We start from the raw sequence: 13,738 nt of genomic DNA, 5'->3' as shown, positions 1-13,738 counted from the left end.
AAAAATTCCCCATTTATGAAGCGATATAATATTTTAATAAAAATCCCTGTGTGACGTTTAATTCAGAAATTTATTTTTTATTCACTGATCCATAGATCACTGATCTATATATCATAAATCTCTAGATCATAAATCTCTAAATCTATAGATCTCTCGATCATAGATCCATTGATATCTAGATTTCTAAATCGTAGTTCCATAGATCTCTAGATCATAAATCTATAGATCTCTCGATCATAGATCCATCGATCTCTAGATCATAGATCCATAGAACTCTAAAGCATAGATCCATTGATATCTAGATCTCTAAATCGTAGATCCATAGATCTCTAGCTCAAAAATCTATAGATCTCTCGATCATAGATCCATTGATATCTAGATTTCTAAATCGTAGTTCCATAGATCTCTAGATCATAAATCTATAGATCTCTCGATCATAGATCCATCGATCTCTAGATCATAGATCCATCGATCTCTAGATCATAGATCCATAGAACTCTAAAGCATAGATCCATTGATATCTAGATCTCTAAATCGTAGATCCATAGATCTCTAGATCATAAATCTATAGATCTCTCGATCATAGATCCATAGTTCTCCAGATCATAGATCCATAGAACTCTAAATCATAGATCCATTGATATCTAGATCTCTAAATCATAGATCTATAGATCTACAAATCTATAGATATCTTGATCATAGATCCCTTGATATTTAGATCTCTAAATCATAGATCCATAGATCTCTCAATCATAGATCCATTGATATCTAGATCTCTAAATCGTAGATCCATAGATCTCTAGATCATAAATCTCTAGATCTCTCGATCATAGATCCATAGTTCTCTAGATCATAGATCCATAGATCTCTAAATCATAGATACCTAAATCATCGATCTATAGATCTACAAATCTATAGATATCTTGATCATAGATCCATTGATATTTAGATCTCTAAAGCGTAGATCCATAGATCTCTCGATCATACATCCATTGACCTCTTTACATCATCGATCCATAGATCTCTAAATCATAGATTTATAAATCATAGATTTTTATATCAATGATCTCTAGATCATAGATCTCTAGATTATAGATCTGTAGGTTATAGATCTCTAGATCATAGATCTATAGATCCATAAATCTATAGATCTCTCGATCATAGATACATTGATATCTAGATCTTTAAATCATGAACCCATAGATCTCTAGTTTATAAATCTATAGATTCAAAGATCTTTAGATCATAAATCTCTAGATCCATAGATCTCTAGAATATATATCATAGATTAATATATAATTAATTAATTCATAGTATAATGGATTATAGATTCATTGATGATTATAGATCCATAGATCTCATCTATGGATCATTTATGTATGGATTTATTATAATTGTCCCGTTAACTTATTAAATAAATAAATAATGTTATAAACAATTTTAGTTTTAATTTATCGTGGAAATGGGATTTATAAAGAACAAAATTTCTTAATTTTTATAAATACATTTTATATTTCACAAAATAATATTGAACAAAACGGTTATTACATTTTTGATCATAGAGAATTATTTTCTTTTTTTTATTTTCTCCATTGTAACAATCTTTTGTATCATTTTCCATCGTTTTACCGAAAAACCGTAAATTATTATATATTGTATATAAACATATATGTTGATAAGAATCCCATCGATTTATCGAAAAATTTAATAAATTATATTAATAATTTAATCAAAAATTATTTTTCATATTTAAAAAAAACGTCCAAGAATCCAAGAATGCATCTTTGTATAATTGATTTGAAAATTTCTTTAATCAATTTTCAGTCTTTTAAATGTTCTGTAACAAAAAATAATAAAAATGTTACATCTATATTAAAAACATGTTTATTATTTAGGAAGATATTTTTTTATTAATTTAATTACACTCTAAATTTAAATTAGTGAAAATTTTCACTAATTTTTAGTCATTTTTCATTAAAACTTTAGGGGAAAAAAATATTACTTTATCGAATAGTAAAGTTTTACTAAAAAATAAGTGAAAATTTCCACTAATTTTTAGTCGCTTTTGAATAAAACTGAAGTAAAAAAAAAAGTATTACTAAATCAAATAAAAATATTTTACTAAAAATTAGTGGAAATTTCTATTAATTTTATTTAGTAAACAAATTATCACTAATTGAAATTTAGAAAGTACATTAATTTAATTTAAACAAATATAAATTAAAAAAGAATATGAGGGGGCAAATTTTAAAAAATAATATTAAAAATTATTTTAAAATTTGTTTACCTTAGTAAAATATTAAAAGCCAACTGTTCCACAATTTATCGACACAAAAATTTCCTCAAGTGGCTTTTGTAATAAGAACACAGATGTCGACTCCTGTCTTTGTCTGAAAAAAAAAAATATTTTATCAAATTTTCTTTTTCTATTGTGCAAAAAAAAAATCTACTTTTTCATTATCACTCACTTTTTTTTTTATCTCTGACAATAATAATTATTTAAATAATGCTTATTAGAATTTGAATTTTTTTTCAGAGAGAATTTTGTTTCTATGGCGCATATAAAATGCCCTTATAATACGGCGTCACAATTTATTAATTTCACTTTTTCTGCAAAAGAAAAATCTCTCAAAATTGTTTTGTTTTTTTTTTTTGTTACGGTTTACAAATTAATAGAATTAAATTTTTTTTCTTTCTTTGCCTGCAGTTTTTTTTTTTTAAGAATGAATTTTAAATGACACAGTGAACGCTTGACACACTAACTTTGCAGACAAAACTGCTATAGAAATGAATGGTCGTAAAGAGAAAAAAAAGGGTGGGGAGAGAAAATTTAAAGAAAGGGTGGGGGGACAGGTGACAATAATAATTAGTGCTAGGAGAGTATATTATATATATTGTTTGAAACTGCAAAGTATTTGCTTGACCTTAACATGGGGGAATATACAATAGAAGAAACAGAAGAAATATGATGGGGATTAGAAATTGGTTTGGGTTTAAAATGAGAGGTATCATTTTCTTAGAAGCAGGTAGTCATTAATACCTTAGTGAAATACAAATTTTTCTATGTGTACCCATTTTATTTTATTTTGAACAAAATTTTACAGTACTTAAAACTTGTTCATGCCTGTTTGTTATTTTAATATTTTATTTATTTTAAATTTAAAAATAGTTGAAATTAAAAAAATAATATTTTTTTACGTTAATACATTTTTATTAATATGAAAATAAAATTAATTTTTATATTCCTTAATTACATATAGTCTACTTATTTTTTAATTATTCGGTTTAATTATTTTTTAATTATTATTTTGAAAAGCGGAAATTATTATTTAATTATTTAGTACTTTTTTACTATTTATTATTAGTATTCATTAATTTTATTTTTATAATTTATAATTTTAGATAAGGAAAAATATTTAGAAATTTACAAAAAAAAAAAAAATACAATTTTTATAGAAATTCCATTATTTTTTCTGTTATTTTAGATAAGGGATGATCTCAAAACATCTCCCTTTATATACGTCCCTGATAGTTAAGTAGTTTGATTTTTTTTAAATAATAATTTTATTGTTATCATTTTATTTGTTTTTTTTTTTCTCCTAAAAAGTGTGTTTTTGTTATTGAACTGTTAAAATTTTGCTTTTTAAAGCCTAAAAAAAAGAATACCAAAAAATAAACATATAAGAAAGATAAGTAAGTGAATATATAATTTAATATTCATTTCTGCATGTTTTTGGTGAATAATAATATTCAGAAAACATTGATGGAAAGATTTTAAAAGTTAGGTCCCTTTTGTCACCCAGGTACATAAAGTTATTAGTCGTCTTGAAAACCTCAGACTATACTGATCAGTGCTTACAACCTCAACACTTATTTGTAAATTAGTCCCCGTATAGTGAGAAGTTACAAACCCCCTCAAAAGAAAACAATTTTTTTCCAATTTTTATACACAAAAGTTATTAATTTTTTTTTAAAATAAAATTTACAACAAATTTTACAAAAAAAAGAGTATTGGTTATTACTCTTATTACAGTCAAATAGTTCATTTAAATAAGTCAATTACCATTGACAGAATAAAATTTGACCGAAGAAAAAAATTCGGTTTTTAGTTCATATTTATTTATTTATTTATTTAAGAATTTAATTTAAATGAATTTATTTTCTTTTAATTATGAAAAGTGATAATTGAATTTTTACATATTGTATATTTGTGATTTGCCGGTGTTTCAATTCGAAAAAATAAAAATGTCATTAGAAATTGAAGAATTTCTATCAGGACCTTTAGTCACTTGGGTAAGTAATTTAAGTTTAATAAAAAACAAGAAAACAAAATTTATTTTTGATAAATGAAAAAAAATACGAATAATAATGTAAGAAAAAAAATTATAATAATTAAATTTTTTTATGACAGTTTGTAAGTTGTCTGAGAGATGCAAATTTGTTGGTCTCATATGATGATCTCGTCGATGGAGTTTTGCTTCATGATGTCTTTACTCAAATGTAAGTGGAATTTTTTTTTTTAAAATAACTATTTTTATATAGAAATTTATGAATTATTATTAGTTATTAATATTTATTAAAAATTGTTTTAAAAAAACGTTTTTTATTTATTAAATAAAATTTGTGTTAAATTAAATTAATTAAATTTTTAGATGTCCTGAACCTTTTCATAATGAAATCACAAAAGCCAATGAAGAATGGTTATTGAGATTAAAAAATTTGGAAAATATTATGGAAAATATTCAACAATTTTATCAAGAAACATTGGGTCAAATTATAGTTAAATTACCAAATCTTGTTGGTTTGGCAAAAAAACCAGAATTACACGTTGAAGATATGAAACATTTAATTCTTTTAATTTTGGGTTGCGCTATTCAATGTCAAATGAAAGAAACATTTATTTTGAAAATTAAAAATCTTGATTTAGCAATTCAAGAACAAATTGTCCATCTTATTAAATTGGTAAGTATTTTTTCTATTTTTTTTTCATTTTTATTTTATTTTAATTAAATTTTTCAAATTAATTAATTTTTTTCCATAAACAATTACCCAAATTTTTCTTTCCAGGTGACTGAGGATCAGAGAATTGTGATTAATGAAGAATTATTGTTGAATATTAATGCAAATGATTTATTTCCCCAAATGAAAAATTTGATTGAAGAAAGAAATTTATATCGCGAGGTAACAGAAAAAAAATATTTTCGAAAAAAATTTTAATATTAAAAAAATATATATATATATATATATAAATAATGTTCTCTTTTTGTTGTAGAAATTGAAGAAATTTGAATTAAAAGAATTTGATGTACACAATAATTCAATGATTCTATCGAAAAGTGATTATTTTAGTAAGTCTGCATTAAATTCCACCGGTTATTTTGAAAATGAAGAAGATCAATCGTGTAATGAAGTTGCCAATTTAAAATCTAAAGTGAGAAAATTAAGGAACGAATTGTAAGTAACAAAAAGCAATTTAAAAAAAGATTTATAATATTTAATTTTTAAAATTTTAATTTTAATTCAAATTTTTTCTATAATAATTGTTTTTATATCGTTTTTTTTTTTTTTAGAGAGGAAAAATGTGAATATTTAATGGAATGTAAAGGAGAAGTTGAACACAATACAATTCTTATTGCAGAACTTTATGAAGAGGTAAATTTTCAAAATAATTTTTGTACATTTTATTTTGTTTTCTGTATTTTTGTTTTGTTTTTGCATTATTCAATTTATCGTGAAGAATTAGAATAAATTCTTTTATTTACAAAATGAAATAATTACACAAGTTTTTGAAAATAAATTACCAGAATGAAAAATTGATGCTGGAAGCTCGAACTGCCAAATCTTATCGAGATGAATTGGATGCTGCCATTGAGAAAGCCGAGAAAGTTGATCGTCTCGAAATGGAAGTTACTCGTTATCGGGAAAAAATGAATGATATTGAATTTTATAAAACCACCATCGAAGAAATTCGCGAAGACAATAAGTAATTTTTTTTTTAAATATATTTTTTTAATGAAAATATTTTTAAAAATTTTTATATGCTTTTTTTAATTTTTTAATATATTTTTTATATGATTTCTTAAATTTTTTAATATATTTTTTAATTTTTTAATGTATTTTAAAAATTTTTGATATACTTTTTTAATTTTTGATATACTTTTTTTAATTTTTTAATATTTTTTAAATTTTTTTATACATTTTAAAAATTTTTTTATATTTTTTTGTATAGTTTTTAAAATTTTTATATATTTTTTTTTATTTTTTAAAATATTTTTTAATATAATTTTAAAAATTATTATATATTTTTTAATTTTTTAATATATTTTTTTAATTTTTATATATTTATTTTTTAATATTTTTTATTATTTTTTAAAATATTTTTTTATGTATTTTTCATTTTTTATATATATTTTTCTTATTTATTTATATTTTTAATTTTACATATTTTATTTCATTTGAAAATCTAATAATTTTTCTATAAAATTAATCTCCTTTTATATAGAGTTTTATTGGAGACGAAAGAGACTTTAGAAGATGAATTGAAATATCAGCGAAAACTGAATGAGAAAATTCCAAAACTTGAAACAGAAATTGCAGATTGTAAACAACAAGTTGAAAAAATAACTACGGTAATTAAAATACTTTTACTAAATAAAAGCAATTTTTTTTTTTTTTTTGAATTATTAAAAATTACATTAAAATGTTTGAAATTTTCTAAAGTAATTTTTTTAAAATAAAGAGAAACGATTTTAATTCGATTTCAATTATAATTAGGAGCGCACAGCTGATAGAGAAAAATATCAACAGCTTCAAGAGGAAAATATTCAACTTCAATATTTAGTGAAATCTATGAAAGATACATCGATTATGGAATCGGTTTATGATTCCGATGAGCCTGGTAATTAATTTTAAATAATTAATTTAAAGTAAAATTTAATATATAAAAAAAATTAATTAATTAAATTTTTTGTTTATTGTTATTATAATAATTAATTTAACTTTTTCTCCTTATCAAATAATAGGCATTGCAAATAAATCATTATCAGATCAGTTGACAAGCAGTGCACAGAAACAAGCACGAAAACTTGAATTAGAAAATCGACGTCTCTCGTCAATTGTTAAATCAATGAATGAGGAAAAATCATTTCAAAAAAGTCCTCAAAAAGGTGTTGTTGATATTGAAAAAGAGAAAAAGAACATTGAAACAAAATATGCATCATTGAGTAAAAAATATGAGCGATTAGTTCATCAAAATTCACATTTGGAGCACAATTATAAATTAGTGAAACAAGAAAATAAACAACTTCATATTTCATTAAAAAAACAACAAGAGGAACTTGATGATCAAATTACATTGGAATTTCAACACGATCAGCTCAGTAAAGATTATGTTAATCGTTTACATGAGAGGGAAATTTTGAAAAATAATCTTAAAGATGTTAATAATGAATTAAATTTACTTAAAGAATCACACGAGAGTCTTAAATTGGATTACAGTAATTTACAAAGTAATCGAGAAAATTTAGATACGGAATTAAGAAATTACAAGAATCTCAAGAAAGAACATGCTAAATTAAAGGTAAATTATAAAAGAATTTTTTTTTTATTTTCCAAATATTAATAAATTAATTAAATAATTTAATAATAATTTTTGTTATTAAATTTTTGATTAGGAGGATTTCAGAAATATGTTCGTAAATTCAAAACTATTAATGGTTCAGCAAAAATCAATGGAGGAGAAAAATGTTGGTGAATTAAATAAATTAAAAATTAAAGTAACTGATATGCAGGATGAATTATCAACCAAAGAACAAAGATGTTTGAGTTTGGAATTTAAGATAAACAATATAAATCAACGTTGTGAGGTAAGAAATCTTTAATTAATTTGTTTATTTATTTTGTTTTAAACTTTTTATTTTTTTTTTAATTCAGGAACTAATGGAAATGAATGATCAATTAAAAAATGATCGACAGAAACTTATGAATTATACACACGATCTTACTCTTCAAAATAAAGACTTTTTAGAGCAAACTTTAGAGGAAAAGGATAATTTTTATCAGGAAAAAAAGAATTTCATGTTAGTATTATTAATTATTTTTGTTACAATTGTTTTTCAATTTATTTTCTTTTTTTAATTTATCTTTAATTCAAAAAATTGTTTTTATAAAAATACCTATAATTTTTTTTAACAATTATTTTTCAGAAATACAATAAATCAGATGAATTGTCACGTGAGAAAATTGGAAGATAAAATAATGGAATATTACAAAAATGCTCCCCCTTCGACATGTAATAATAATAACAATAATAATAATAATAAAGGGTAATTAATTTATTAATTCTATTTACAATAAATTAGTGATTTTATTAGCTTTATAAATTATTTATTTCTATTTATTGAATATACAAATAATAATTGATGAAATTGATATAAATATTTTTTTCTAATTACAGAAAAAGCAGCAAAACAAACTTTGTATCAAAAATGATGAAAGCCAGTTCTGATTTGTTTAACAGGGTAATTATAAAATTTAAAGAAAAATTAACATTATTTTTTGATTTTTTATGTATACATATATAGTGAATTTTATTTTAAATTAATAAATTTAAAATAATAATAAAACATTTTTAGAGTCGACGAAATTCTAACACCTGGGAGGATAATATTAAAGAATCAGATAACAAAGTAACAAATGAAATGAAAAATCGTACAATGACACTCGATCCACGATTACTAAGAGGTAAATTTATTAATTAAATTATTTTATAAAATTATTTTATAAAATTTAGTATTAATTTTTTATTTTGATAAAAATAAATTTCAGGCAAACGAGGACCTCGCGATTATTTTTCCCTGGGAAGTTTTGGAAGTCTAGGTAGACGCAAATGCTCTACTTTTTATGAAGATACTGAAATTTCTGGATCGCCTTCAGATGTGAGTAATGAATTTTTTTTTTTTTTTTTTATTGTTAAAAAACATTTTAATTATATTATTTAAAAATAATTTTATTTTTTGATAAAAATAACTTTATTCGTTATACAAGTGAAAAAAAATTTTTATGATTTTATTTTACAGTCTGATTTTAAAATTCCATCATCTGAAGATGAACAGCAAATAGAACCAGCAATTCAAAAAATAAAACAATTCAATAATCGAGCATTTGATATAATAAATGAATCAGAAGATGGAAATTCAAATGAAGATGAAAATCAAAAGGAAATTATTGATAATAAACCAAAGTATCCAAAGAGATCAGAAAGTAAAAATTCACTTTGGCTTGAATATGGTTGTGCTTAATTAATTAATAAGGAGTTTTTTTTTTATTCTCTCGAATGGCAATATAGATTTTTTTTTAATGAACTTGGATTTGGTTTATCTAAGTAATTCAGTATTAATATTATATTATTTTATTTACATTTAATTACTGATGTTTCGTGTTAAATTTATTAATAATTAATAATTTATTTCTATTTATAATTTAAATCCAAAAAAATGTGAAATTATTTTTAGAGTCGGAAGAGAATTTTTTTTATACAACGTTCTATTTTATCGACGATAATTATTAACTTCAGTGTATGTCTTCATTTTGAGAGGTCTCTGTTGTCACCTTTTCACGATAAACGTCAGGTCAGTTATAATTTTTCATAAAAAAAAAATTTATTTTTTAAAAGCTATTTAATTTTAAGGATATACAATGTTTTATTATGTGATTGTAAAATTTAATTAAAAAATATACATATTTTTCAAATAATAATTATTATATTTGTTATATTATTTTATACCTTAATAAAAATAAAATAATAATATAAATAATTGTAAATTATATATATATAATAAAAAAATATAACAAATATTTTATGTTATAGAATAAAAAAAAATTATTTAATTCTAATAATTATTGGAAAAAAATAATTTTATATACATTTTTATTCTATGCTAATTTTTTTAGATAAAAATTATTTCAACAAATTACTTTCAAGTCACTGTTGAAATAAATTTTTGTCCACGTGATAAAATAATAAAATTTATTTTAAGAATGAATTGCTTATAAACCTATATTAGACGTATGATGCATTTCTAGAGCACAAAGAAAGCTTTTATTTTCATATGCATTCTGAACGAGAAACTTCCCTACAATTGAGCGGAAATTCATTCTTGGATTTGGTCCAACATAATCAATATCACAATGAGTTAATTAAATTTTATTTCATAATTCATTCTCATGCACAAAAAATGACTGGTCATTCAATTTTAATTTTAATTTAATTATAATAATCAAAATGAAATTAACAAAAATAATAAACTAAACTAAAATTAAAATTACATTTCTTTTGATCATAAACAATAACAAAAAAAATTCTATAGTCAATGAAATAAAAAAAAGTATAATGCATAAATTAATTCTTTTTTTATAAATTAATGTTATTTGAAAAAAAAAATTTGCATTAAAGAAACTGAAATTTTATTATTAAATAAATAAATGGAAACATTTTTTTATTTACTGATCTTTTCATTTTTTTTTTTATATATATTTCTGCAAGAACAATGAGGCAATCAATTTTGTTAAAAAAATATACCAACAATAGATTGTGAATATTGTGCAAAACGAGTGCAATCTATCTGCTTGTGGTCGACCCCCTGGAGACGAAACTATATATATTATGCAAAACAAATTGAAACCCAAGAAAACTCATGATATCGATTGAATTCTCGTTCTTTGTTTCACGAATTTAAATTAAATTGAATTCAAGTTATATTAGTATTTTTATTTTTTTCTACTATTTTATAACTATTCCCATAATGATTTTAATTTTATATTTAATAATATCTAATCAATTAACGTTGGTTTCACATATGTGACGCCGCACGAGAAAAGGTACCTATCCCCGAAATAACATTAGGCTTAGTTTTCCGTGTATAGTGCACGGAAAACTAAGCCTAATGTTATTTCGGGGATAGGTACCTTTTCTCGTGCGGCGTCACATATAGCTAATTTTTAAATTTTTCAATCCGCCATATTGGATCTGCCATTTTGAATTTTGAAAAACTGACATCAAATTCGTATTCAGCGACCTCGAAAACCCCCAAGTTAAAAGATTAAGGCGAATTGAGGCAATTTTATTGTTTTCCGTCCGCCATTTTGAATTTTGAAAAACTGACATCATATTCTTATTCAGCGACCCAAAAAACCCACAAGTTGAAAAATTAAGGCCAATTCATTCAATTTTAATATTTTCTGTCTGCCATATTGGATCCGCCATTTTGAATTTTGCAAAATTAATGTCAAATAAGTTTTGCAAAATTCAAAATGACGGACAGAAAATATAAAAATTGATGGAATTAGCCTCAATTTCTCAACTTGTGTGTTTTCGAGGTCGCTGAATACGAATTTGATATCGGTTTTTCAAAATTCAAAATGACGGATCAAATATGGCGGACGGAAAATTATTAAAATTGCCTCAATTCGCCTTAATCTTTTTACTTGGGGGTTTTCGAGGTCGCTGAATACGAATTTGATATCGGTTTTTCAAAATTCAAAATGGCGGATCAAATATGGCGGAAGGAAAAATTATAAAATTGACTCAATTCGCCTCAATCTTTTTACATAGGGGTTTTTGGGGTCGCTGAATACGAATTTGATATCGGTTTTTCAAAATTCAAAATGGCGGATCAAATATGGCGGACGGAAAAATAATAAAATTGACTCAATTCGCCTCAATCTTTTTACATAGGGGTTTTTGGGGTCGCTGAATACGAATTTGATATTGGTTTTTTAAAATTCAAAATTGCGGATCCAATATGGCGGACGGAAATATCTAAAATTAACTGAATTCACCTCAATTTTTTTACTTGGGGGTTTTTCGGGTCGCTGATTACGAATTTAATGTCAGTTTTTGAAAATTTTAAATGTGAAATACAAAAATCATAATTTTATACATTTTTTAAAATTAATATGTACATTATGATTACAAGAATGTAGATAATTATTTAATTATTATTAAATTTTTATAAAAAATAATTAGTGTATCAGACTTTTGTTGTTGTTATTGTACACGTATAATTTTCCAAATATGACGCGTTCATTGCGTATTTTACTTCATTATAATGGATTAATAATTATTTTCATAATTTTTTTCCCTCACTATAGTTTATTCGCACCAAGTGAATGGCGGCGAATTATTCACGTTTATACATTCTTAATTACTTGTTTAAAAAGAAAAAAAAAGTGGAAATATTATTCATATGAAAAAATTCTATTTGCAAATTTCAGAAAGAATTAACAAATATGTTTGTTACTTAGTTTTTCCCCAGAATTCAAAGACAATAATTATATTTCAAAAAAAAAAAAAACCCCACAAGCAAATTTTCTAAGAAAGCTTATAAACAGTAAATTTTCATAATTTTTTTTTTTTTAATAATTAAATCAATGTTACGCAAATTATTTCATTGTAATAATTGTATTTGTAATTTTGTTTTATGAATTTTTTTATATTAAGTTTATAAACAATTTTTTTTAATAGTCGTTTTTTCAATAAATTACAAAAATATAGTGAAAAAATGATTATATTTAAAAATTGTTAATATTTGTTTGGAGCAAATCAAATTTTAGTTGAATTAAATAAATATGTTAGTGTATTAGAAAAAAAATGTTTGTCCTTTTTTTTCTATTTACTATTTCACTAAATAATTTTTTTTTGTTTTTTTCTTAACAAAATGACTCAGTATGCAAGTTCAACAAACGTACTCTTCCCTTGCGTGTGCATCTGGATCTATATGCAACATGCGCACGACACTCCACGTGTTGTTAATCATTGTCTCGTACCTGCAACAATTCTAAACCGACAAAGAGCGCCGGTCTGGCGTGTTCGCCGATAGCCAATCACAAGACCGGATTATGGTCTGACACGTGAATTTAATGGGGGGTGGACAGGGCCGTGTCGTTCATATATGAAACTGGTCCTATTATTCATAAAAAAAAAATTATTTAACAAAAAAAAATTTCTCCAAAATTTTTAAACAATTATTAATAAAATATTTGTGTCAAATTTTTTTTATTAATATAATTATTACCATATAAATAATAACTTAATCAAATATTTTTATTGATTAAAAATTTTTTTATTTATAGAAAAACAAATGGGTTAATTTTTGTCGAAGCGTCAAAAATATTTTGATTAAATGCGCGTTAAACATTGTCTTTTTATAACTAAGTACTTCCACTAATAATGACTTCCCCCTCCACTTTTATGTAAAAAAGAAATTATTCAGTACAAGTGTACTAGTGAAATGTGTAAATTTAATATTATTTATTTTAATTTTTATTATTTTTTTTTTTAAATTTATTTATTATTAATTATTTCTCAACAATAATTTTTGCAATTTACATTTATTATTGATATATTATATAATAATTTATTATTATATTATTATAAATAATATATTATTATATTATATATGTAAATTATTTATTTTTTACAATTATTATTTTTTATTATATTGTTTACTGTTTTTTATAGTCTCTAATTATTTATTAATATTATTATTATTATAAATAATAATTTATTAGATAGTAAAAATTGTGGGGAAAAATAGAAGAAAAATAAATAAATTTATAAAAATGTTTAACAAAAGTTAAGAATAAACAATCAATTATTCTTTTGTTTTCAATAACAAGTGATGACCTTCTATGGGTAGGGACTCTGGCATTTCCGGAAACATTTGAAATTTGTTGTATT

General features: G+C 22.8%; 1 protein-coding gene and 1 long non-coding RNA gene across 2 annotated transcripts; one reads left to right on the top strand and one right to left on the bottom strand.

The window, feature by feature from the left end:
* Positions 1-1,492: 1,492 nt before the first annotated feature.
* LOC127282230 (uncharacterized) lies at positions 1,493-2,798 on the bottom strand. The gene is made up of 3 exons (XR_007843173.1): positions 2,469-2,798; positions 2,288-2,390; positions 1,493-1,837 (listed from the first exon to the last, which is right to left on the bottom strand). It is a non-coding gene; the product is annotated as an uncharacterized LOC127282230 (long non-coding RNA).
* A 1,000-nt stretch (positions 2,799-3,798) lies between these two features.
* On the top strand, positions 3,799-9,756 carry LOC127282229 (girdin-like). The gene is made up of 17 exons (XM_051306395.1): positions 3,799-4,293; positions 4,412-4,500; positions 4,653-4,962; positions 5,068-5,181; positions 5,273-5,454; positions 5,571-5,652; positions 5,805-5,983; positions 6,503-6,629; positions 6,775-6,898; positions 7,023-7,579; positions 7,674-7,865; positions 7,933-8,078; positions 8,205-8,324; positions 8,456-8,519; positions 8,634-8,742; positions 8,827-8,936; positions 9,078-9,756. The coding sequence occupies exons 1-17, from the start codon at positions 4,246-4,248 to the stop codon at positions 9,297-9,299; spliced, it is 2,775 nt and encodes a 924-aa protein (XP_051162352.1). The 5' UTR covers positions 3,799-4,245; the 3' UTR covers positions 9,300-9,756.
* Positions 9,757-13,738: the final 3,982 nt, after the last annotated feature.

This window comes from Leptopilina boulardi, unplaced genomic scaffold (genome assembly GCF_019393585.1).
Source record: "Leptopilina boulardi isolate dan_hultmark-lab unplaced genomic scaffold, ZJU_Lbou_2.1 LbouV2_291, whole genome shotgun sequence".
Lineage (NCBI taxonomy): Eukaryota > Metazoa > Arthropoda > Insecta > Hymenoptera > Figitidae > Leptopilina > Leptopilina boulardi.
This window is presented reverse-complemented; position numbering and strand designations above follow the sequence as displayed.

Coding starts and splice junctions, on each gene's coding strand:
- LOC127282229 (XM_051306395.1), top strand. CDS start 4,246: ATGTCATTAGAAATTGAAGAATTTCTATCAGGACCTTTAGTCACTTGG. Junction 5,182..5,272: donor AAAGAAATTTATATCGCGAG/GTAACAGAAAAA, acceptor TTTTTGTTGTAG/AAATTGAAGAAATTTGAATT. Junction 8,937..9,077: donor TTTCTGGATCGCCTTCAGAT/GTGAGTAATGAA, acceptor TTTATTTTACAG/TCTGATTTTAAAATTCCATC.